The 23,156-nt window shown below is 45.4% G+C and overlaps 7 protein-coding genes across 10 annotated transcripts in view; 2 read left to right on the plus strand and 5 right to left on the minus strand.

Annotated features, from left to right (window-relative positions):
• Positions 1-23,156, minus strand: part of LOC103733126 (histone H2B type 1-A) — a 352,787-nt gene that overhangs the window by 124,923 nt on the left and 204,708 nt on the right. The gene's annotated exons all lie outside the window — the stretch shown is intronic.
• LOC103733112 lies at positions 284-7,396 on the minus strand. Of its 3 annotated transcripts, none has more exons than XM_008831880.3 (4): positions 7,029-7,396; positions 6,528-6,674; positions 5,733-5,781; positions 284-521 (listed from the first exon to the last, which is right to left on the minus strand). In XM_008831880.3, exons 1-4 carry the CDS (start codon positions 7,315-7,317, stop codon positions 365-367), a joined length of 642 nt encoding a protein of 213 aa, XP_008830102.1. In that variant the 5' UTR covers positions 7,318-7,396; the 3' UTR covers positions 284-364. The 3 variants fall into 3 exon arrangements, with proteins under 3 accessions (XP_008830102.1, XP_029418853.1, XP_029418854.1); XM_029562993.1 differs by lacking the exon at positions 284-521 and adding an exon at positions 5,325-5,631; XM_029562994.1 differs by lacking the exon at positions 284-521 and adding an exon at positions 5,325-5,631 and having other exon boundaries at positions 6,517-6,674.
• LOC103733113 (histone H1.2) lies at positions 7,512-9,092 on the plus strand. Its single transcript, XM_008831881.3, has one exon. It carries the CDS (start codon positions 7,571-7,573, stop codon positions 8,204-8,206), a length of 636 nt encoding a protein of 211 aa, XP_008830103.1. The 5' UTR covers positions 7,512-7,570; the 3' UTR covers positions 8,207-9,092.
• On the minus strand, positions 15,088-16,036 carry LOC103733114 (histone H3-like). Its single transcript, XM_008831883.2, has one exon. The coding sequence runs from the start codon at positions 16,031-16,033 to the stop codon at positions 15,623-15,625; it is 411 nt and encodes a 136-aa protein (XP_008830105.1). The 5' UTR covers positions 16,034-16,036; the 3' UTR covers positions 15,088-15,622.
• LOC103733115 (histone H2A type 1-B/E) lies at positions 16,472-17,037 on the minus strand. The gene has a single exon (XM_008831884.2). It carries the CDS (start codon positions 17,003-17,005, stop codon positions 16,613-16,615), a length of 393 nt encoding a protein of 130 aa, XP_008830106.1. The 5' UTR covers positions 17,006-17,037; the 3' UTR covers positions 16,472-16,612.
• On the minus strand, positions 21,801-22,247 carry LOC103733116 (histone H2B type 1-B). The gene has a single exon (XM_008831885.2). It carries the CDS (start codon positions 22,221-22,223, stop codon positions 21,843-21,845), a length of 381 nt encoding a protein of 126 aa, XP_008830107.1. The 5' UTR covers positions 22,224-22,247; the 3' UTR covers positions 21,801-21,842.
• LOC103733117 (histone H2A type 1-B/E) lies at positions 22,514-23,053 on the plus strand. Its single transcript, XM_008831886.2, has one exon. It carries the CDS (start codon positions 22,542-22,544, stop codon positions 22,932-22,934), a length of 393 nt encoding a protein of 130 aa, XP_008830108.1. The 5' UTR covers positions 22,514-22,541; the 3' UTR covers positions 22,935-23,053.

A 23,156-nucleotide genomic window follows, 5' to 3' on the forward strand; every position in this document is an offset into this window, starting at 1 on the left:
GGGGTGGGGAATGTTGGGTGGGTAGGAGGCTGGGTGGATAGGAGGTTGGGGTGGGTAGGATGCCGGGTGGGTAGGAGGATGAGGTAGGTAGGAAGGGGGTAGGCAGGAGGTGGAAGTAGGTCGGATGCTGGGTGGGTAGGAGGTTGGGGTGGGCAGGGTGCTGGTAGCTGGGGTGACAACAGTACCTGAGATGTCTGTTGCATTGGCGTGTTCAACTGACATCTTTATAAGCATCAGTGACACTCAAATCATCAGCTACCAATTCGGGCCACTAGTTATACAATATTGCAATACTTTTATTCTTCCTCTGTATACACGTTTGAAACATGTCAGACATGCTTCTGAGGGCTGCACAAGCATTACCTCACACATCCACAACGACCTCTGAAAGAGTGCCGTTATTACTGCTACTTTCCAGGTGAGAGAACTGAGGTGTGGCGAAATCAGCAAAGCTGTACTCCGTCCTTGTGATGCAGTGGTGAGCCAGGCCACTTAGACTTGTCTGCTGTGCAGTGCAGCTTCTGTGTTTTGGAAAACATGAGGAAAAACCAGTGCTACAGTTAACCATGAAAAGAAGAGCTTCTGTGTTAACTGAAGCCTGGCTCCAAATCTTAGGTCCCTTAATGTGGTAAGAACGTGGCCTTATCCGAAGTTCTCTTTAACATAATCAGATTGGGACAGTTCAGAAGTGCATGCAGGGTGACCAAGCACCATGGTCCTGCTTATGTATTAACTCAACACACCTTCCTGTCATACAAAATAAGACAGCCTGGGATGGAGGAGGCCAGGACCTGGTGGCTGTGTGAGGTCTTCACAATCCTTTCTACATGTGTGTGTTTGAATAGGCTTGCCTCGTGGGCACAGATGGAGTGAGCTCCTGGATAACCATGGGGACAGACCCTCACATCAGAGTGACAGCCTGCATTGTTCACTCACTACTATTCCCCAGTGTATGCCCACATGGCATATACACATGTGCAAACACGCACACACACACACGCACACACACACAAACACTCCTCCTCTGATGGTCCAGTTCCATTGCCTTTTATTAGGCTTCTTAAAGATAGTACCTGTGTTCTTCGACCTTTGAGATGCAGCTAAGAAATGCACTTGTAGCTGGCGGTGGTAGAACATGCTTGTAGTCTCAGCACTGGGGAGGCAAAGGCAGGTGGATCTCTGTGAGTTCAAGCCTGGTCTACATGGTGAGTTCCAGGCCAGCTCAAGCTATATAGTGAGACCCTATTTCAAAAAAGCCCCCCGACCCCAATAAAATAAGAAAGGAAAAAAAGGCACATGTAATCAGGAAGAATGAAATGGCTTGTTGAACTTGATTCCTCTTTTCCATCCCAATCAAGGAGAGAGGCCCACCTTCCTCAGCATCATGCCTAGGGATGAGGCAGCACTAAGATCTAATGGGAATAACTGAGTGGGAGTGGATGAATGAGCAGAATGCTCTTTATTTAATCGACTCCTCACTGTATTCTAAGGAGGAGTTAATCCCACTTTACAGAAGAGGAAATCAAAGTGGAGGAAAAGCTCAAGAGCTGGGTGGGGTCACCTAGCACAGGAGTGGAGGAGATAGCATTCAAACCAAGCCTGGGTGCTGCCTTACCAGCAAGTTGTATTCCCCACCTGCAGGCAGCCCTACAGGATTCTTAGCACCCAGGGATGGCTGCATTCTGGATGGGCTACCAAGAAACTTTCCTGCTGGCCTTGCAGTGTTTCTTTCTGTGTGTGCGTGTGTTTGTGACAAAACTGTAGTATAGAACATATGACATACAAATGACATATGATCATAAATACATTAAATTTATATTATCAAAGAACTATCAAATAAATCATTACTCTTGGTTATTAAATTAATACCTAGCTTCAGTTCCTAAAGTGCTAAATATAGTAAATTTAACATGTTAACAAGAGAAATTCAGAGGCTTTGCTAATTTTGGTGGGGGTAATAAAAGGGTTTGAAATTTAAGAGCTTAAAGACCATTGTACTAAGTTGGGGTTATTAATTTGTTTTATTTAGTTTCAGAGACAGTGGTTTACATTGTCTAGGCTGGTCTTGAACTTGCTATACAGCTGAAGATGATCTTGAACTTCTGATCCTCAGACCTCCCCTTTCCTGAGCTGGGATGACAGGCTTACCAACTGTTTGGGCTTAAAGAGTTCTCTTATCTATTTGCCCAGCTGGGTTGCTAATTACTTCAGGAAAAGTTTTAGCCCAGACAGGAACCTCCTCTTATGTTCCTTTCTCTGGGGTTTTGTTTTCCTATCTCAATTCCTGCACAGCAGGAAGAGCAACGCCTGCCTGCCTGAGTCCCCTCTGGGACCTGCCATTTCCAGGAGATGTTTGTTTATATACCTTCTGCTGGTGTCCTGTGCTTAAACTAGTGCTGGGTAAACCCCAAGCTTTTTAATCCCAGCACTCAGGAGGCAGAGGCAGATGTATCTTTGTAAGATCCAGGGCAGTCGGGTTTATACAGCAAGTTCTAGGCTGACTAGGACTACAGGGAGACCCTGTCTCAAAAGACCAAAAGGAAAATCAAATCAACCAGGGCTTGGTGAGTGTTCAGGGCAGTGCATAGCATGCTGCTGATAGCTCAGGACCACAGACTAAGGCTTCAGTCATTAGCACAATCTGCATATCTCTGTTTCCTACACCACAGCCAGGGTGTGAGAGATGTGCTGGCTCTAATTAGGTGATTCTCTAACATGTGGCTGCTTCTGTTTTTTTTTTTTTTCAAGTATTTTTTTTTTAATTTTATGTGTATAGGTGTATTGCCTGCATGTATGTACGTGCACTTGTGTCATGCAGTGGCAATGGAGGTCAGAAGGCATTGGAGTGCCTGGAACTGGAGTTATGGACAGTTAGCTGCCATGTGGGTGCTGGGAACTGAACCCGGGGGCCTCTACAAGAGCAGCCAGTGCTCTAACCACTGAGCTTTCTTTCCAAACCCCAGCCTCTCCACTGTAGGCCTATAGTGAAGGAAGAAGAAAGAACTGTACCCCTCTTCTGGCCTCTGAGGGCATTACATGTATGTGGTAGACTTATATACATGCAGGCAAAACACCCATACACATAAAATAAAAATAAATAGATAAAAATTAAAAATATATGCAGTAATAATTGATAAACCTGTATCTTTGGGGGGTGGGCTTGAGTTTTTGAAACTATTTAAAAGTTATATGAAAATAAGCAAAAAGAAATCAGGTGGTGGTAAAGCTGGGCATGGTGGCACAGGCCTTTAATCCCTGTGCTCTGGAAGCAGAGGCAGGTGGATCTCTATGAGATCCAGGCCAGCCTGGTCTACATAGTGAGTCCCAGGTCAGCTGGGGCTACCAGGAGACCTGTCTCAGGAAAACAAACAAACAAACAAAAAAAGGTGGCTAGCCATGTGTCACAGGTCGCAGGTTTGTAATGCAATCCCAAAGTAAAATTAAGGAAAATTTTGCAACTTTCATCTGTTTGCAACTCTATTAAGTTCCTCCTCTGCACTTGACCACCACGATGTGTGCTGACTTCCCCAGTGCAGCTGAGGGTGTGCCAGGGAGTAACATGGAGGTACTTTGTTCTCGGCCCTTCAGATTCTCAGAAACCGGCATAGAAAACACTATAGCTCAGGTTTAATCTCTTAATTGCTGCACATTTGCCTGGAAAGCTTGAGATGATAACAGATGTTATTTGTGAAATGATTTCTGAGGCTGAAGGATGCAGATTAGAGGCCCGCATCTTCTCTGACCCTTGGTCTCTTGACATCTGCATATTGTTCTGTGGGCTGCCACAACTGTCAGTCTCACAGAGGACCAGCATCACTTCCCAGACTTGGAGGCAGGCTTTGCTAATGAGATGGCTGGCCTTTAGCCTCCTAAGTCAGGAAAAGGCAGATTCTAGTCACTCAAAGTTGGCCTATACCAGTATCTGTTAATACTGGTTAATTACCTACCTCTAAAACCTGCCTCAACCCTACTCTGGCATGCTAGTAAGAGGAAATTAAAAAAAAAAAGCTGCCAGCCCATTTCTTATGCCTGTCCCAACAATCACCCTCCTGTGACTGTATGTTGCTGTCAAGGTTTTCTGTCTCCATCTCCTTAAAGACTAGTCCATATGTTTTATATATTTAATTTTGTCCAGGGGTCGGGGAGGATTAGCTTGAAGAGTATGATATGAAAAAAGTTAGCTACTGAGTACATTCCACCTATGTGTGGACTTCAAGATCACAAGAACATCTTGCATTGCCTTGTTTCCTGTGTCCTCATTTTACTGTGGCTGTACATTAATGCTGAGTGGGACGGTAAACATCCTTAGTCTGAACTTTCCCTTGGAGCTCATATTAACAGGGATTTTTTTTTTCTTGCTTACAAACTTCTTCAGTCTTATTTCAAAATCTAAGACTCCGTGGAAATTTACCAGATCTCTTGTTGCTTTAAAGCTGATGCTCCGAATTTTGCATTTTTCCAATTTAAAAAATGTCTTCTGAGAATTTCGACTGCACAGCTCTTAGGACACACTGACTGAAACCGAGTGTTAACATATAATTTTCAAAAACTTGAAAACATGACTCACATATAAATACTATTGTGGTAAGCTCATGTGTCCGTCAAGGAATGATTGAACTCCTTAGTGAGTAAGCAGGTAGGATAACAAAGGTGTTATATAAAGATAAAGTGTTCATTTAGTCAGGGAAAGAGTTTTGGACAAAGACTGAAAACCCGGCTATCAGATTTGTTAGTGTCCAATACAATCATAACTTCCACAGTTACCTTTTCTATTGCAAAGAGTCACTTTGCATTTCTACAGGACAAAACTTTATGGATTAATTATCTACACGTGATAATAAAAGGTGCACTCTATGGGGAGAATCAGCAGTAAATATGAAGTCAGAATCACTGTCACCTGAAGATTTGCTATCAGTCTTTTATGGTAATGACCACCCACAGAGTCGTTCAGCACCTGGGACTCGGCCTTAACTGAAGTTCCACAAGTGTCAAATACAGAAGAGGCTTTGAAGATTTGATGTTTCAAAAGTACTCCGTAAGCAGCTTCATTTAGAAATATTGACTATGCCGGGCGTCGTGGCCCACGCCTTTAATCCCAGCACTTGGGAGGCAGAGGCAGGCGGATCTCAGTGAGTTCAAGGACAGACTGGTCTACATAGTAAGTTCCATCCAGGCTAGCTGGGGCTACAGGGAGACCCTGTCTCAAAAAAGACCCAAAAAAAAAAAAAAAAAAAAGAAATACTGACTATACGTTGAAGTGATATACCATTTTATTATATGTTCAGTTAAACAAAATCAATTTTTAAAATTGTCACCTGTTTATTTTTTCAATGTGAGTATAAGAAAATTAAAAAATATGTATGTGAGTCAAACTGTCTTACTTTCTAACACTTCCAGCACCAGACAATATGAGTCTACTTTGTACACCATTCTCTAACGTAGGCTGGAAGTTCGTAAGAAACACTTTTGCTTTATTTTCAAGTTTTGCATAATTTTTTTTCAACACGAGTTACAAGAGATCTAGGAAGGTTATTCATTTCTGTCTTCTCACTTTTAATCACTTGGGCAAAAGGCTGGAACCCAGATTCTGGGGGGCTGACCACTCCAGGTTTGAGATTTGCATTTGAAGAGCTGTGATTTGAGTGATTCAACTTGAAGAATCCTAATAGATAATTAAATCACAAGAATCAAACTGACAAGCCAGTGGTTTAAAAATGAAGTGTTCAACTTACAGTGAAGAGACCAGTGGGCTGGAGTTCCAAACTGCACACAGCTGTTTTCCTGGGGGATGTGAACACAGCAGAGTTTCAAAGGAGGAAATTCCCCACAGAATCACAGCAAAGTGGCCTATTCTTACTCTTTTTTTACTAAACCACATTAGTATGTGGCAGGTGCTTCTGTTGTTTGTGTACATTGAATAATTTCTTACAATTCCCATTCCAAAGGTGCCACAGGATGGAAGCTGGAAAGTAGTTTTTTACTGCTGCTAATTGATCCATCCCTAATCTCATTAGGTTGTTAATTCCCAGAGGACACAAGCCTCCTAGATACTGTTTCCAATTGCTAAACAAATGTTATTCAGTGAAACCATGGGGCCATTCCTAGTCTCAAAGAGTAAGTTTTGTTTTGCAAACATCCCTGAACTCAATTTGCACAACCCCTGTGACTTTACCACAGTTTAAGGCTAACATCTTTAACACACGTTTTAATGTAGACATATACTTGGACAGGGATTTCTGATAAATTTAGGGACACTTCCTTTGTCCCCAGATAGAAACACAAACTTGTATCAAATGTACACACAGAGTTTATCTTGCTTTTTCTCTAAAGAAAAAAGTTCCAAATACTTGGAGCCAAAGGTTGAAATATGAAGTAAAAAACAAATTGACAAAGCAAACCGAGTAGAATGCAGATTCAGAGAGGCTGGGGTGATGCCGGGCTGTCAACGGGGTAATAATTTGTACCAAAGTTTCCTATCACACTGTAAAAACATTTGCCCTGTTTTCTATTTCAAACCTTTGGTTCACCTCGTAGGTCAAAAGCGTCCTTTATTAAAGTCAGCTTCTTCGTTTCCACCTGTGCCTTTGAAATCACACAGAAGGTCCTTCTGTACCAAGACGAATAAAATATCATTTCTGAAATAACCTCGAATTCTGACGGGCAGAAATTCATCTCTGTATAGCAATATATACAAAGAAAGAAATGATTACTTGCTTGCTTTAAAAGCAGACCGTCTCGGTGTCCCTATAACTGCAAAGTTTACTGCGGGACCCCCTGCCTTGCAAAACTCAGAGGGGAACTCTAGAGCTTTTAAAATACAGCTCCAAGTCTCGCCTCAGGAAGAGTGAAAAGGGCGCCCCGCCCCCACCGATGAAAAGGGATTTGATACTTTCAATGTCTTTAAATCACTGATTTAAGTCCTTAGCCCCCCACCACTCGGAACATCCCCAAGGCCCATGAAACCCCCTACCATCCCACCCCAAGTGCTTGAGACTGGCCCTGGAATCCCTGTCCCAGTCCGTGGTTACCGTGGGTCTGTACGCAGAATTCACGAAGGACCTGTGTTACTTCTCTTGCGAAGAAACAGAATAATCCTGAAAATCTGGGTGGAAACCGTTTCGGTTTTGCCCCTAAATGAAGAGAAGGATGTGCCCAACCATCCCTGAGAAAAAGAACTTTCAGGGGCAAAGGAGCGACCAGGTAATTTAGGAGAAAAACAGAAAGTGGTCTCTGGCTACCCAGGACTTCCTTTGTAGTTGGGGGAGTTGGGGACTCCTGGGCGCGTTGTCTTTGGAGCTGTGGGAAAAATAAATGCATATTCCGAAGCCTGAGGCTTCTCGGATCCTTTCCTAACCAAAGTCGAGAGCTTTGGTACAGGACTTTTTCCTATTTTCCCCTTTTTGTGCGCTGTAACAAACACAAGTTGGGCGCAGCGCGGCGGCTCGCATCCTGCCAGCCAGGAGGGCCGGGGAGCACCAATCAGCGCGCGCCGACGCTCTATATATACTGCGGGCCTGCGGGGCTGCGCCACCGGCTCTAGCCTCTGCGTCCTAAGTTCTAGACCCTCATCATGTCCGAGACCGCCCCCGCCGCGCCAGCCACGCCGGCCCCCGCCGAGAAGGCGCCTGCGAAGAAGAAGGCGAAGAAGCCGGCAGGAGCCAAGCGGAAGGCGTCCGGGCCCCCGGTGTCCGAGCTCATCACCAAGGCCGTGGCCGCCTCCAAGGAGCGCAGCGGCGTGTCCCTGGCCGCGCTCAAGAAGGCGCTGGCGGCCGCGGGCTACGACGTGGAGAAGAACAACAGCCGCATCAAGCTGGGGCTCAAGAGCCTGGTGAGCAAGGGCACCCTGGTGCAGACCAAGGGCACCGGCGCCTCCGGCTCCTTCAAGCTCAACAAGAAGGCGGCGTCCGGCGAGGCCAAGCCCAAGGCCAAGAAGGCGGGCGCGGCCAAGGCCAAGAAGCCCGCCGGCGCGGCCAAGAAGCCCAAGAAGGCGACCGGGGCCGCCACGCCCAAGAAGGCCGCCAAGAAGACCCCGAAGAAGGCCAAGAAGCCCGCGGCCGTGGCCGTGACCAAGAAAGTGGCCAAGAGCCCCAAGAAGGCCAAGGTTGCCAAACCCAAGAAGGCCAAGAGCGCATCGAAGGCAGTGAAGCCCAAGGCTGCCAAGCCCAAGGTTGCTAAGCCCAAGAAGGCTGCAGCCAAGAAGAAGTAGGCCGATCCTGCCTCTACCCAAAAGGCTCTTTTCAGAGCCACCACTTACTTGGAAAAGGAGCTGTGGCGTTGAGCTGAGGCCCCTGGCGGGCGTCCCAAATCGAGTTGCCAACGCGCCCCCCTAAGGGATGCTCCAGATCCCGGGTATCCTGCTGGACAGCTGCCAGCCCCGCCCAGGCTCTGAGCGAAAACAACCTCACAACTTCAGGGCCCTGGCCGGGATTGGACTGTAAGGTAACTTCGAAAGTTCCGCCCTGTCCGCGGGTTGGCCATCTGCTCCCGCCTGTGGCTTTGGTCCCGTGCTCAATTGGACGGCAGCCAGCGTTGGTTCGCTCCGGAATGTTGGGAGTTTGCCCTGGGTGGTGGGAGGAGGAGCTTGCATTTGGAACATTGCATTAGACCTGCCCTGGCGTCTCCGCGTAGGTAGCAACCTAGTTACGGGAGGCCGTGCGTCCGAGAAGCTGTGCTTTCGGAAAGAACCCTTCCACCCGGAGGGGCGCTGCACCCGGCCCCTTGTTTGTTCTTGTGGTTTGTAGCAATGGCGTGGTTGTGCAAGGACTGAACTGCGTCACTGTCTGTCAGCCATTTTATTAGGGCGTGACCATCACCGATCACTTTGTTACTTTGACATAGGACTTTTTTCCAAAAAGCCCAGGCGGGCCTCCAACTACTGTTTAACCCTTGTTGGCCTGGATCTTGCGGTCATCCTCCTGCCTCAGTTTCCTTAAGTGCTTGAGATTGTCTACATATGTCGTCACTGAAGCTCGACTTAAGTTTGTAAATACTGAAGTTTCTTTAGATGCTATGTGCGCTCCAAATATACGCAAAAAACAATGTACTTTTGGTTAAAGTGTTTGTGGATCTAATAAAAGCTTTGTTTTATTTCACCTGTTTGGAGGATTTTTCTACACCCGCGGCCATTCTAGATACAGAATTCCGTTCCGTGTTTTTCACCAGTTGGGACACAGGTTTTGAAGCCCTAATTATGAGGGTGGGGGCTGTGTGCGTGTGTGTGTGTGTGTGTGTGTGTGTGTGTGTGTGTGTTGAGTGCATGGGGTGGGGGGGTGGGGAATTGCAATTCAGGTGTTCTGCAGCATTACCAGGACTATGGACACAGTGGGAATTAGTCGCCCCCCTGGAGTTAATGAGGAGCTGGAAGAATTTCCCATGTTTTCTCCCCGCCAATTCACTGACAAATCGAGCTCACTCTTTTACTGTGAGACATAAAAAACATTTTTTCCCTCTTAGGACCGTCTATGAACAATTGCCCCTCCGGTTTTGATTTCATGTTCGTCATAGCCCGATTCCATCGCTAGGTAGACTACATCTCAAGTTTATTTTGGTCGTTCTGGGCATTTCTAAAGTAGAATCACCCTCCTTTAACTACCGTGCTTATGTCAGTGTGGTGGAAACTTGACACATAGCTGTAGTACTGTTTCATAAACAGATGTTTTAATGACCAATAGGGATTAATTCCTTTTCGAAATCTCTTTGAGCACGCTAGGCCGGTGCTCCACTACTGAATTATAGCCAGCACTCTTGTTTTTATTTTGTGACAAGGTCTCACCTACTAGTCCAGATTGACCTGAAACTTGTGATCCTCCTGCCTCAGCCTCTTAAGTAGCTGGAATTGGAGGCCTGTACCAACCAGCCCAGCTTTTCTTTTTGTTTTGTTTTTCCAGTGTGGTCTAAGGTAGCCTCAAGTATCCATTATTCAGAAGAAAACTTGTCAGTAGTTTTATTGGGATTGTGTTAAACTTTTGCAAGAAATTTTATGTTTTTATTTTTGTTCAGGGATGTTTGTTACCTCTCCAGAGATCATAAAAATTTCCCTAAATAGACCTAAATATTTCTATTACTTATCTTTACTGCTGCTTATTTAATTCAATTGCTCCAGGGCCATCCATAAAGTGGACATTGAAACTGTTCAGTTATTGAAGAGGTTGCAGCACAAATGAATTAATTTTAGAACAAGGCTGCCCATTACTACATAAATTAACACAGATACAGACCAACTATGTAACTAAAGTCCCCTATTCCCAATTTTCTTATCGTTGAATATTAAGTGATATAAAGGTCTTTATGGGATGCTCTACATTCTTTTCCATTTCTTATACTAAGTTTCTGTGACGTCACATGTATTTTCCAGTTATAATACATTTCATTCAGTTCAGAACATGCTTTTCCCAGTGTTCCATGAGCCAAGAGACAGGACAGATTACGTAAGTGTAGAATGACCTTTCCTCTCATCTTTGGCTGTAATGAGGATGGTTTTGTTTGTTTGTTTGAAAGTTTCGCTGTGTAGCCCTGGCTGACCTAGAGCTCACAATGTAGACCAGACTGGCCACAAACTTACTAAGTAACTCCTCCTGCCTCTGCCTCCAGAGTGCTGGAATTAAAGGTGTGTATCACCACACCCAGCATGATACTGTTTTTAAAAGAACGCACTGTTACTATGCCATGTACTGAAATTACAGAGACAGAGTGTCTGGCCTTAATAGCAGACTGTTTCTGAGGTCATTAGGCCAAGTTGAGCCATTCAGAAATTGTCCAGTCAAATGCTGGACTGAGTTCTAGGAGCAGAGGTAGCCTGATGCCAGGTGGCTGGGCTGGCTTCTCTGCACCACAAAGGAGAAACCAGATCGGGTGGGCAAGAAGAGTAAACAGAGTAAAATTGCAGAGAAAGACCCAGATAAGAGACCCACCCAGTCTGGGCTCCTCCTCGGCACCATCTGACTCCTGTCACTGGGAACAACTCACTTACCTCAGGTTCATTGTAGCAACCAGGAGACCTAATTAAGAGATGCTAAATATAGCACTGAGTGTGGTGGCGGATTTATAAGACCAACAGGTGGGAAGCTGGCAGTCCGGGATCTCCAGTCAGAGACCAAACCAAGCTATGTGGCAAAATCTTATCTCAAAAAAGCCAAACCTAAACTAGCCGACCAATCTATCAACCAACTGCAAAACAACACAAGGTCATCTCAAATGGACTTCCTGCTTAAAATAAAGGCTGATGATGTGGGCATGTCTCAGTGGTAGAATGCTAGCTTAGCATGAGGAAGGCCTTAAGTTCTAGCTCCAGTACTGAAAATAAAATATAAAGCTTAAAGTAATGGCATATCAATCTATCCACTACTGCACAGTCTCCTTCAAATATTTTTAAATGTACCCAATTACTTGATTTTCTCATTCCAAGAGTTAGACATATCATCAAATTGATTTTCTAAAAATATTTTATTTATTATTGTTATTTATTTTATGTATATGAGTGTGTCACATCCGTTATGTGTAAGTGCATCTGTGCTGTGCAATGCCTGCGGGGGGCAGAAGATGGTGTTGGATCCCCTGGAACTGGAGGTAGCTGCCATCTGGGTTCATGGAATTCGAACCTGGGTCTTCTGTAAGAACAGCCAGTGTTCTTAACCACTGAGCCATCTCTCCAGCCCCAAAGCTCCATAATTTCATTAGTATTTTATAGGCAGCATTCACAATGGAATGAAAGGCAAAGGCATTAGGCTTAGAGTCTTATAATTCATTATGGTGACCAAGGAAAGGGAGTTGGGGGTATTTGGTGGGATCAAGCAGGAATTACAAAATCAGAACCAATGGAAAACCCTGCTCTTTACTGAGGCCTGTTTGCAGACTCATCCTCTCCATCTGCAGTGGAAAGAACTGCCCTCCTCTTCCAGTGAATCAGGGGAGTATTCCTTCACAAGAAGTTTGCACTCTGCTTTTTGTTATGTAAGAGAAAAAGAAAGTTCTTCCTGATCTGTTGATTTTCAGTTCCTTCAATTAAATCTAATCCTTACCCAGCAGGAACACATTGAGGTGACACTCTGATCCCCTTCAGAGCCTACATGTGTCCTTGCTAATTTTATAATTTTGATTAAGATTTTTTTCTGTTATGTCCATACATGTGTGTCTGTGCACACATATTCAGATCTGCCTGTGGAGGCCAAGTCATTGGAATCCCAGCAGCTGGAGTTACAGGCAGTTGTAACCAGCCCTCCTTGAGTCCTGGAAAGCAAACCAAGATTCTCTGCAATAGCAGTTTGTACCGAATCGTCTCTGCAGCCTCCTGGTTTCAATTCTTTTTATGTAGTTTAATATAGTGTTGACAAATAGTAGTAATATATCCAAATGCCCGAACACTGCTGGAAAACCCTGCTTTTTACTGAGGCCTGTTTGCAGACTCATCTGTCCCTCTCCATCTGCAGTAGATATAAAATACCAATGAATTTTTCTTAAACAGAAAGCTTCACCATAAACATTAAATTTTCCAGGTATCATAGAAATTTAAAAATAACACAGGAATTAATGTAGGCTTGTAAGGCATTATTCCAAAGTTTCAGACAGAGTAAGCCCGTGTCTGACATAGTAAATATCCTATTACTCTAAGCTACAGGTGGGATATTGGGCTACAAAAACTCAAGAAAGTTTAGACAATGCCTCAGTGTTTGAAATCCCTGCCAGAGATGAGCAGGTGCCATGCAGGACACACCCCTGGAAGTGCTCTGAAGGGACCTGGACTAGGGACTGGCGATAACAACTGAAGGAGAGCACTCTTGAACACTTCTTCAAACCTGGCTAACCATTGATTACACCACATTTACTGCTCAGCTCGTCTTGGCACAACACAGTGGCATGATCTGGGTGCTATGATTACTCCCAATGTGGAGAGTCACAGTGGAGGTTTGGTAAAGCTGAAGACGTAGCTAGTGAGCTTCCGACTTGTGAGTCACCTTTAGTAGCTTCCATAAAAATATATGAATCCTATATTTAATTAAAAATATTCTAGTACTGGGTTCAAAATTAAAAAGAAACAAGTGAAACATTTTAATATTGGCAGCATAGTATAAACAAACATAATTCCAATAAGTAATATAAAATATGTTGATAAATTTGTTGATACTGTCTTTGTAATCTGGTATGTACTTTAGAGTTAAAGCCCAGTTTGAACCACATTTCAGATGCTTCCCAACCATATATGGCCAATACTTTCTGTCTTAGACAGTAGAACTCGTATACTAAACACTCTGGGGAAACCAACAAGCAAATACTTGGCTGGGAACAGCAACTGGCTGTTTCCATAGAAACAGTAATTTCCATGTGCTTCTGAAATGTAGACTCTTTAGTATCTGATGTTCTACTGCTCATCCTACAAACATGATCTTATTCCAGCTCTGGACAGAATCTAGCCTCGACCAGTCTACAAGTCCCTCCTATCTACTCTGAGGCAGCTTTAATATGGAGCAGCATAACCTTAGAAAAGGAAATTATATCTGAGCATCCATTTTGATGTAAGCCTATTGATCAGAAAATATGAATCAGATTGGTTTGCTGTGAGACTGGTTGAAAATGATATTTTCTGATAGTGTATATTCAGCCAATTTATGGAAATCCCTTAGTCTGAATTGGTCTGTATGCCTACATTTACCTTGAGATGTCATAATAATTCTATGGAATATTCAGTCTAATCATTCTTTTTCATTTGTTTTAGGACAGGATGTTTGTGCTTGTGTGGCCTAGTCTGACCTAAATTTCACCTACAGTACAGGTAGGCCTGAAACTCCTTATCCTCCTGCCTTAGCATCCTGATCAGGGTGATGGGTCGATAGTACCTGTCCACAGACACATGCCAGTGTTGCCTATTGGACTGCATTGATTCACTTTCTCATTTTTACTTTCTTCCATCAGGACCTCTTAATGACACGCTATTCAATAATGAATGGATCTATGAAACCTTCTAGAGTGGCACCAGAGATCTCACTAGAGCATTAAAAGTGTTCAAATTACTTAGAATAGACTTTATATCGACTGCAGCATGCTCTCCCCTCCATTCTCTGGTAATGGCATCACCACCCAAAGCATAATAGGAAGTAGCACCATACCCAGGCCTGAGTCTTCCTAGGCCAGTGAGTCTCAGTGCAGGGGAGATCTGCAGAGGTGACATTAAACAGACTAGCAGGATGCAAGGGAAGAGGATGGAAAATTGCAGAGGGGGGGGTGTCCTGAATTTATGAATTTACAGACAAATTTTCCTGCAGCTAATGAAATTGAATAATTCAAGTGCAGATCTCCAACCTGAAAGACCCAGAGTGAGGAAGGATTGGATTGCAGTCATTTTATTCTGTTTTACGTTTTTCTTGTTTCATTTCGCTGCTTAATGTTTTTTTAAATTTAATTTTATCTTTTATTTTGAAATTTGCTCTGTGTACTATTGGCTAGACTGGAATGCTGTCCTTGACTCTCAGAGATCTAGCTATCCCTGCATCTAGACCAGAGTGGTGAGATTACAGACCAGTGACACCACATCCAGCAGAGGATTAAGATCTGAAAGACTGCTGTGGTGGTGCAGACCTTTAACCCCAGCACTGGGGAGGCAGACACAACCAAGTTTCTGAAATCAAGGCCAGCCTGGTCTCCACAATGAGTTCTAGGTCAGCCTGGTCTACATAGCAAGTTCTGTGAATTTCAGGTCAGCCAGGACTACACTGTGAAACCATGTCTTTAAAAAAAAAAAAAAAATCTGAAATGAGCCAGAAGTTATTCTGAGAGTTTGTCCAAATTACAGAGATGCTTGACAGATGATTCCCTAAAATTACAAATAGTCCTAAAAATGTACCTACATTTGATTTTGAAGCAGAAACCCAGATTCTGTTATCAAAAAAAAAAAAAATCATGATCAACAGTCCTAAAGACAAACTTCCAGTTCATTTTAGACAATATATTACAGAATTAGAATTTATCTGGGGTCAGAGAATAGTAAAAAGTAGAGGTCGATTACACTGTGGTGTGAGAATTACTGAAATAATGACTTTTCTCAATGTTTGTTTTCAAAATTAGAATGTCCATTTTACTTTTCCTATACAGACATACATGAGCTACCCAGCTTTAAATTTGTAGTTTTGTATTGTACTTTTAAAGCTGCGAATTTTAAGCTTTACTTCCCTGAAAACTTTGATCTACAGCTGACTGTCCACACCATTTGGGAATGAAGACCATTAAAACGTAGATTTGATACTTTTATCTTGGGGTGTGGCCAGAGGGTTGTAGCAAACCTTGCTTATAAACCTGCCAGGAAGACAGCATTTTAGGACAAATTACTGCTATGTCTAATACAAGTGCTCAGTTGATTACATGTACAAATATGTCTCAGGTCCAAACGTCAACAGTCTGCTGAGCTCGCATTTTTCCAAGACTTCACTAAGAATAGTCATCTTAAGCTTCCTTGGCCGAAAAGTGAACAGCTAAGCTTAAGAAATCCCAGAACTTGTAAGTTGAACATTTTCATCTAATTCTATTAAAACACTAAACTGAATGTCCCCAATCACCAAGAAATGTTTCCAGCTACTTTAGATGATATTCTGGGTGGCTCTGAAAAGAGCCTTTTGGAAACGGGAGCCGGATGAGTTTACGCCCTTTCGCCGCGGATACGGCGCGCGAGCTGGATGTCCTTGGGCATGATGGTGACGCGCTTGGCGTGGATGGCGCACAGGTTGGTGTCCTCGAACAGCCCCACCAGGTAGGCCTCGCTGGCCTCCTGCAGCGCCATCACGGCCGAGCTCTGGAAGCGCAGGTCGGTCTTGAAGTCCTGCGCGATCTCGCGCACCAGGCGCTGGAACGGCAGCTTGCGGATCAGCAGCTCGGTGGACTTCTGGTAGCGCCGGATCTCGCGCAGCGCCACGGTGCCGGGCCGGTAGCGGTGCGGCTTCTTCACGCCGCCGGTGGCCGGCGCGCTCTTGCGGGCGGCCTTGGTGGCCAGCTGCTTGCGCGGGGCCTTGCCGCCGGTGGACTTGCGGGCCGTCTGCTTCCTGCGCGCCATGGCGAGGGGACCAGGGGCAGGCCAGGTGGCGCGGAGGCCCGGGTATTTATGCCTGGCCTCCCCTCCTTTTATCTGCCCTTTCTCCACTAGCCGCTGTGGACACTCTGCACAGTAATCTTACTCAGGCCAAAGGAGAATGTAATTCAAGGGGTCACAGTGCTGTTTAGACTGAAGCTGTATCTTTGGGGCGTGGCAAAGTTAATGTCATTTTGATAACTGTTAGCTCTCTGGCCTTCAGGCAACGCAGGTCGGACAATACTTCAGGGTCTGATGCTTGTGCAACTGGGGCTAACAGACGGGTATCCTTGTGTACTGGACAAGTGGATATTAATTACCGTTCTGTATCCATAGCTTTCAGGCGGACTACGCTCATACTTCTCTGCATCAAACAGTGCTTTGACCTCGCTCCTCTATTCCCTCCATCCCACTGGTGCTAAAGTGCAAGTCAAATTTCTGGAAACCATTGGCCCGGAACTTAGTACTTTAAAATGACAGCTCATTTAATAGAAAACGTGGGTGGCTCTTAAAAGAGCCTTTGTTGGTGGATTTGAGTACTCAGAATTGGCACAAAGCAGCAGCTTACTTGCCCTTGGCCTTGTGGTGGCTCTCGGTCTTCTTGGGCAGCAGCACGGCCTGGATGTTGGGCAGGACGCCGCCCTGCGCGATGGTGACGCGGCCCAGCAGCTTGTTGAGCTCCTCGTCGTTGCGGATGGCCAGCTGCAGGTGGCGCGGGATGATGCGCGTCTTCTTGTTGTCGCGGGCCGCGTTGCCCGCCAGCTCCAGGATCTCGGCCGTCAGGTACTCCAGCACGGCCGCCAGGTAGACCGGGGCGCCGGCGCCCACCCGCTCCGAGTAGTTGCCCTTGCGCAGCAGCCGGTGCACGCGGCCCACGGGGAACTGCAGGCCGGCCCGGGACGAGCGGGTCTTGGCCTTGGCGCGCGCCTTGCCGCCCTGCTTGCCGCGTCCAGACATGGCTAATTCAAAAGTCGGTATGAGCTAACAGCGTAGGAAGACTAGAGTAATGGACGAGTGGGAAATAAGAAGTATTTATACTAGCTGGAGGGATTCTGTTTGGCCTCCTCCCATTGGCTGTTTTCAAATATCCAATAGAAAATAACAGTCTATGTGCCTCATTTGCATACGCCATATTCATTGTGTTAACCAATGGTTAATCTGACTTTGCAAAACTTTTCGCTTTTTAAATGTTGGTTCTGGAGGTGGAGCTCAGGGCCTTGGGCTCAACAGGCAAGCATTTTCCAGGCCCAGCTCCTCTTCCAGCCTTTGTTTGCATATAAGTAATAACTCATTAATGTTGATATATTTTTAAATTTCGGCCTTCAAACTTTTCTTAGATACAAAGCAGGCTATTTCTGACTTGTTGTAACTCCTTGAGCCTCTGGTTTTTTTCCAGGTCTGCAAATTCTCGTTGGTGTACATTTTTTAAGGGCTTGTTTTATGCTGTTTTAGCTCATTAAACCTTGTAAAAGAACAAGGAAGTGGGCTGGTGACATGCCTCAGTGGTTCTTGTAGAGCATGGGTTCAAATCCCAGCACCCACATGGCAGCTAACAACTATAGGTAACTCCAATTCCAGGGTATCTGACAGCCTCTTCTGTCCTTGGCGGGTATTGCGCAACATGAGTGCACTTACATACGTGCAGGCAATACACGCATACACATAAAATAAAAATAATAAGTAATGAAAAAAAAAAGAACAAGTCTATAAAGGATTCTTTATCTTGATCCAACTGTCCCTTACCTTTCTGGAGACTGGAAGATAGAAACTGAGGTTGAGTGTAAACTCGTGAAGCCCTGGAAGGGGCAGAGGCTGTCAGGAAGAGCCTTTGGGGACCGGTGTTCACATTGTAGAGAGTAGAAAATGCTTCGAACCAGAGCAGCTGTTTCCTTTGCCAGGGAAAGACTGACACAGACTGAGGCCTTAGCTGCTGAATGGGCAAGCTTTGGCCCTCTTTCATCCCCAGTCTCCTTCCCTTGCTCTATTTCAGAATTCTAGACATTTCCAAGAACTCCCAGTCATCTTGAATTCTACTCTGCTCATCCAGCTGATGTTTGTATGGGAGAGAACAGGTCCATGACACTCAAGGTCCGATAACTTGCATCTATGAAATTAAGTCATAGTAGACACATTAACAAGTAGAGAAATACATCAATTTATTTGCTATATGGGAGCACCCCAAGAAATAAAGACAGTACATATTAAAGCTGTGGTAGGATCTAGGTGCTTGTGTGCTGTTTTCACAAAACAAGTAACTCAGGACTGTAGCAAACTTAAAGGACAGCAAAGAATGTTTGGAAAGGATTGACATGTACTTATGACAATGGGTGACAGACTGACAGTGTCTAGGGTTCACCTCCAATGTTTCCTGTGATAAACTTTCCCTGATTAAGAGAACCATAAAAGGGATTTATGGCATTGAGTTCCCTTTGGAGGCTCAGTCTTTCGGCAACTTTTGGTGTTCCAAGAAGCTCTTGGGATTTTCCATTCTCCAGGGGTCCTCAGTTTCACAGATTAGCTTAACAAAATAGGACTTGTGTGGGCTGATTGTTAGAGGTTCAGATAAACAGCAGCCCCGCCCCCATCAAGACGGCCTCAGGGCTCCACAAACCCCTGAGATAAGCACCTCGGTCTTTGAAGTCAAAAGCAGACTTTTCTCCACTATCTGGCCAACACAGCAGGCTTCCCCTCTGATTTCTAAAGGGAGCAGTTTTTAACAGTCCTGCTCTCCTGCCCCCCCCCTCCATCTTTAAGAAATATATCTTCCTGCCTTCTGCAACCACCAGAAACCTCCCCCTATAAAAGACTCCAGCTCTCCACCCGACCCGGGGCAGACATTTTCCCTACCTGGAAGGGAATCTGTCCCACGTGTTCCTTTGCTAGTAAACTCTGTTCCTCTGGAGTTTTATCTGTGTCCTGGTGCTTTCTCCCAATCAACTGGATTCATCCATCGGCTACTTCATCTATCACTGATGTTTCCAGAAGGCTTCCAGAACATCACCTCTGAGCAGTCTGGATTCTTTTAGGACATGGAGAATGAGGACAGAGGAGATACAAATAATAAAATCACAAATAGGAGAAACGGTATTGAATAGAGTCACGTAACAATTGTTTTCAAATAAAAGTGATTAGATTCTGTCATTTTGAGCCTCTGACTTGAAAAGATTTACGAAAATGAAAGTGCTGGCCAGATTTCCTTTTGAAATCAAGATGATACTCTTGGTCAATGGCAACAGTCGTTCATAAAGGCAACCCAGGAAGTGGTATTGAACATATTCTGTGTATATCTTTGAATGTATACATACCAACTCTACTATCTCCTGTAGAGAATTCTCATGAATGTGTGGAGAAGAAACAAAACATATTTTCATAGTTAAGGGGAAAACAGTCACCTGTATCTTCACTATGAAATGCAGTTGTGAAAGCAATGGTAAGATTCTCCCTTCCTTTAACATATCAGTATCAGATCACATACTGCAGTTAGCCGAGTGTACACACTAGCACAAGGTGGTTTCTGGAAGACCAGTCAATGAAAGACCCAGATTAATGGAATCAGAATTGATTTTCACATAGGAGAGGATAAAACTTTCATGTTGTTTATCTGCCCTAGAGTCATGACTTGAAATAACAGATTAAAGAGGATGGCCTTCAAGGAGGTTTAGATTTCCTGAGACAAGAAAGTCTTTGTAACAAAGATCAGGGACTCTTGGATGTTTTTATGACAAGTTTGGTGCAAAGGGCTGACAACAGGAGTTTCAGAATCCCCCTTCCTCAGCCTTCCAATCTGGACTGAGACCAGCAGCTTTGGAGAAAACTTGAGGAAGTTCAGCAAGGCCTGTTGCCTTAGGTCACTGTTTTCTGAAAGAAGGGTCTTCCTTTATCACAGAGGCTATGGAGGACACTGTGGCATGAGGGGGCTCATGAACTGCTTCTGTGCAAATCAGGGAATAACTTACTAGTGGCCTGCTTCGGAGTAGACAGTCTAGAGAACACGGAACGCCTTTCTGGGCCTACCGTTCTAGCAAATATCAAGATGCCATATTTAATATATTTGAAAAGTTTGGTAATGGTGATCATCTATCTTAACTAATAGGCAGGTGGTGTCTTTCCACAAACTTCAAATAAAAACCCTCAACTATACGTACAATTTAATGTAGATTATAACTTGGTTAACAGAATGCTTGCCTAGCACACGTGGGTTCCTGGGTAGAGCCCGGGAAGGAAAAGACAGGCAGAGGTTACACAGGCCTGGAATCCCAGCACTTTATCAGGGAAAGCAAGAGGAACCCAAGTTCAATGTTGTCAGCTACATGATGAGTTCTAGGCCAGGGTCAGCCTGGGATACTAGAGACCCTGCCTCAGGAAAAAAGAAGAAGAATAATAATTTAAACTTGCTGAGAGGTGATGAATTCAGGCCTGAGAAGCCAGGCACTTGTCAATGTTTTTCTCCCCAAGATCATGAACAGTCTCTCAAACTTCTGCCTTTTCTTTGAAGACCTTATGTTTCAAAAGCTGTCATTCTTCCATACAATTAGATGTAATCTGAAATAAAACAAATTATTCATGACTTTCTATTGGAAATAAAAGAGAAATAAACAGGCAAGGGGGGAGTTAAAGTGAGAAAATAATCCCCACCTTCAGACTCTGAAATTGGTGAGTACTACCACATCTCTCCAAAAGATCCTAAATAGCAGTTTCTTAACTGAGACAATTCCAATTATTCTGGGGGCAGGGGGGGGGTTGTCAACAGAAAAGTACTGACTTTTAAGACAAGGACTTTCCCATCAGTAATTTGTGGACAATGATATAAATTGCTTTTGGAAGCCACGCCTTTAATCCTAGCAGTCAAGAGACAGAGGCAAGGTGTTCTCGGGACAGGCTGGTAAAACACTATGAACTCCCCGTGGGGCTACAGGGAGATCCTGTCTCAATCACAACCTGTACTCCCACTCCCCCCAAAATGGTTTTGGAGCTTGGAGCTAGCTTTCTCCAGAGCCTGGATTTCATCCTCAAGGCAATTATCAAGACAGAAGAAAAACTACCTCTCACAGAGTTCGTGTCGCCTATTGTGTTCAAATTAATATATTAAGATCTTTTCGATTAGTTCCTGAAAATCTTCATGTCACTACATGGCATGCTCGCAGGCAGTGGGAAAACTTTTTTTCTGTTCAGTAGGTAGTGACCCAAGCGTCTCCCCTCCCCTCGCCCGCAGGGCCCACCCCAGCATGCCACCACGCCTTTCTCAACCAATGCAGACACAAATATCTAGTGGTAACTTTCTTAGTTATCAGTCAGCTGTCTACAGTTCTGCCGAACCACTACATATTGGCAGGAGTTGGAGCGCGGGAAATTTAAACTTACGGTCCCTGTACGGTCCAGTCAGTACCCGTCCAAATCCGAACTCAGGATTTCCGGCATGCAAATTTAACATAGGAAAATCGTTAAAGAACTGTAGATACTTTCAGCTGAAGGGTTCAGATAGTCCTATCGCTACAGTACTTAATTTCCAGTAAAGCCCCCACTCAACCAAACCCCGTCCCCAAGTTCTCCTAATGTTATACTAAATTTCCAGGCGTGAGCTCCTTAACCACACCCTCACCTCTAGGACTGTCCCTACGCACTCGAGGCAGGCATAACCGACCTCATTAACCCAGAAGCCAGCCTCCTGAAGTCCGATCCTAAACCTGAGGGGCTGGAGCAGTCGCTCACGATTGACTTAGAACCACAACTCTCTTTGGACAACGTGGGTGGCTCTGAAAAGAGCCGTTGGACAAAGACATGCCTACAAGGGCATTTATTTGGAGCTGGTGTACTTGGTGACGGCCTTGGTGCCCTCGGACACGGCGTGCTTGGCCAGCTCCCCAGGCAGCAGCAGACGCACGGCCGTCTGGATCTCCCGGGACGTGATGGTCGAGCGCTTGTTGTAGTGCGCCAGGCGCGACGCCTCGCCCGCGATGCGCTCGAAGATGTCGTTGACGAACGAGTTCATGATGCCCATGGCCTTGGACGAGATGCCCGTGTCGGGGTGCACCTGCTTCAGCACCTTGTATACGTAGATGGAATAGCTCTCCTTGCGGCTGCGCTTGCGCTTTTTGCCGTCCTTCTTCTGCGCTTTGGTGATTGCTTTCTTGGAGCCCTTCTTCGGGGCGGGCGCAGATTTGGAGGGCTCAGGCATACTGCTCTAACACCGCTCAGAATCTACTTGATTGCAAGGGTGCTCCGAACCTGCGTCCCTTTATTTATAGACGTGTAATTCAAATGAAGACTTAAGGAATTTAACTCCTGATTGGCCACGAGGACCCCACACCAAAGCGGTCCGCCATATGCAAATGAAGGCTTCAAACTCTCATTTTCTATTGGACAGAAGTCCAGACGTATTTTGACCAATAGAATGGTGTGTTCTCATAGCCCGCCATTATCTATAAAGCGAAATCTTCGGTCTGCCGCAGTGGTTCGCGTTAGAACATTTAGCGCATCTAAGTACTACAAAACCATGTCTGGGCGCGGCAAGCAAGGCGGCAAGGCGCGCGCCAAGGCCAAGACCCGCTCGTCCCGGGCCGGCCTGCAATTCCCCGTGGGCCGCGTGCACCGGCTGCTGCGCAAGGGCAACTACTCGGAGCGGGTGGGCGCCGGCGCCCCGGTCTACCTGGCGGCCGTGCTGGAGTACCTGACGGCCGAGATCCTGGAGCTGGCGGGCAACGCGGCCCGCGACAACAAGAAGACGCGCATCATCCCGCGCCACCTGCAGCTGGCCATCCGCAACGACGAGGAGCTCAACAAGCTGCTGGGCCGCGTCACCATCGCGCAGGGCGGCGTCCTGCCCAACATCCAGGCCGTGCTGCTGCCCAAGAAGACCGAGAGCCACCACAAGGCCAAGGGCAAGTAAGCTGCTGCTTTGTGCCAATTCTGAGTACTCAAATCCACCAACAAAGGCTCTTTTAAGAGCCACCCACGTTTTCTATTAAATGAGCTGTCATTTTAAAGTACTAAGTTCCGGGCCAATGGTTTCCAGAAATTTGACTTGCACTTTAGGACCAGTGGGATGGAGGGAATAGAGGAGCGAGGTCAAAGCACTGTTTGATGCTGAGAAGTATGAGCATAGTCCGCC

The sequence above is a fragment of the Nannospalax galili genome, unplaced genomic scaffold, assembly GCF_000622305.1.
Source record: "Nannospalax galili isolate Female #2095 unplaced genomic scaffold, S.galili_v1.0 scaffold456, whole genome shotgun sequence".
Classification (NCBI taxonomy): Eukaryota; Metazoa; Chordata; class Mammalia; order Rodentia; family Spalacidae; genus Nannospalax; species Nannospalax galili.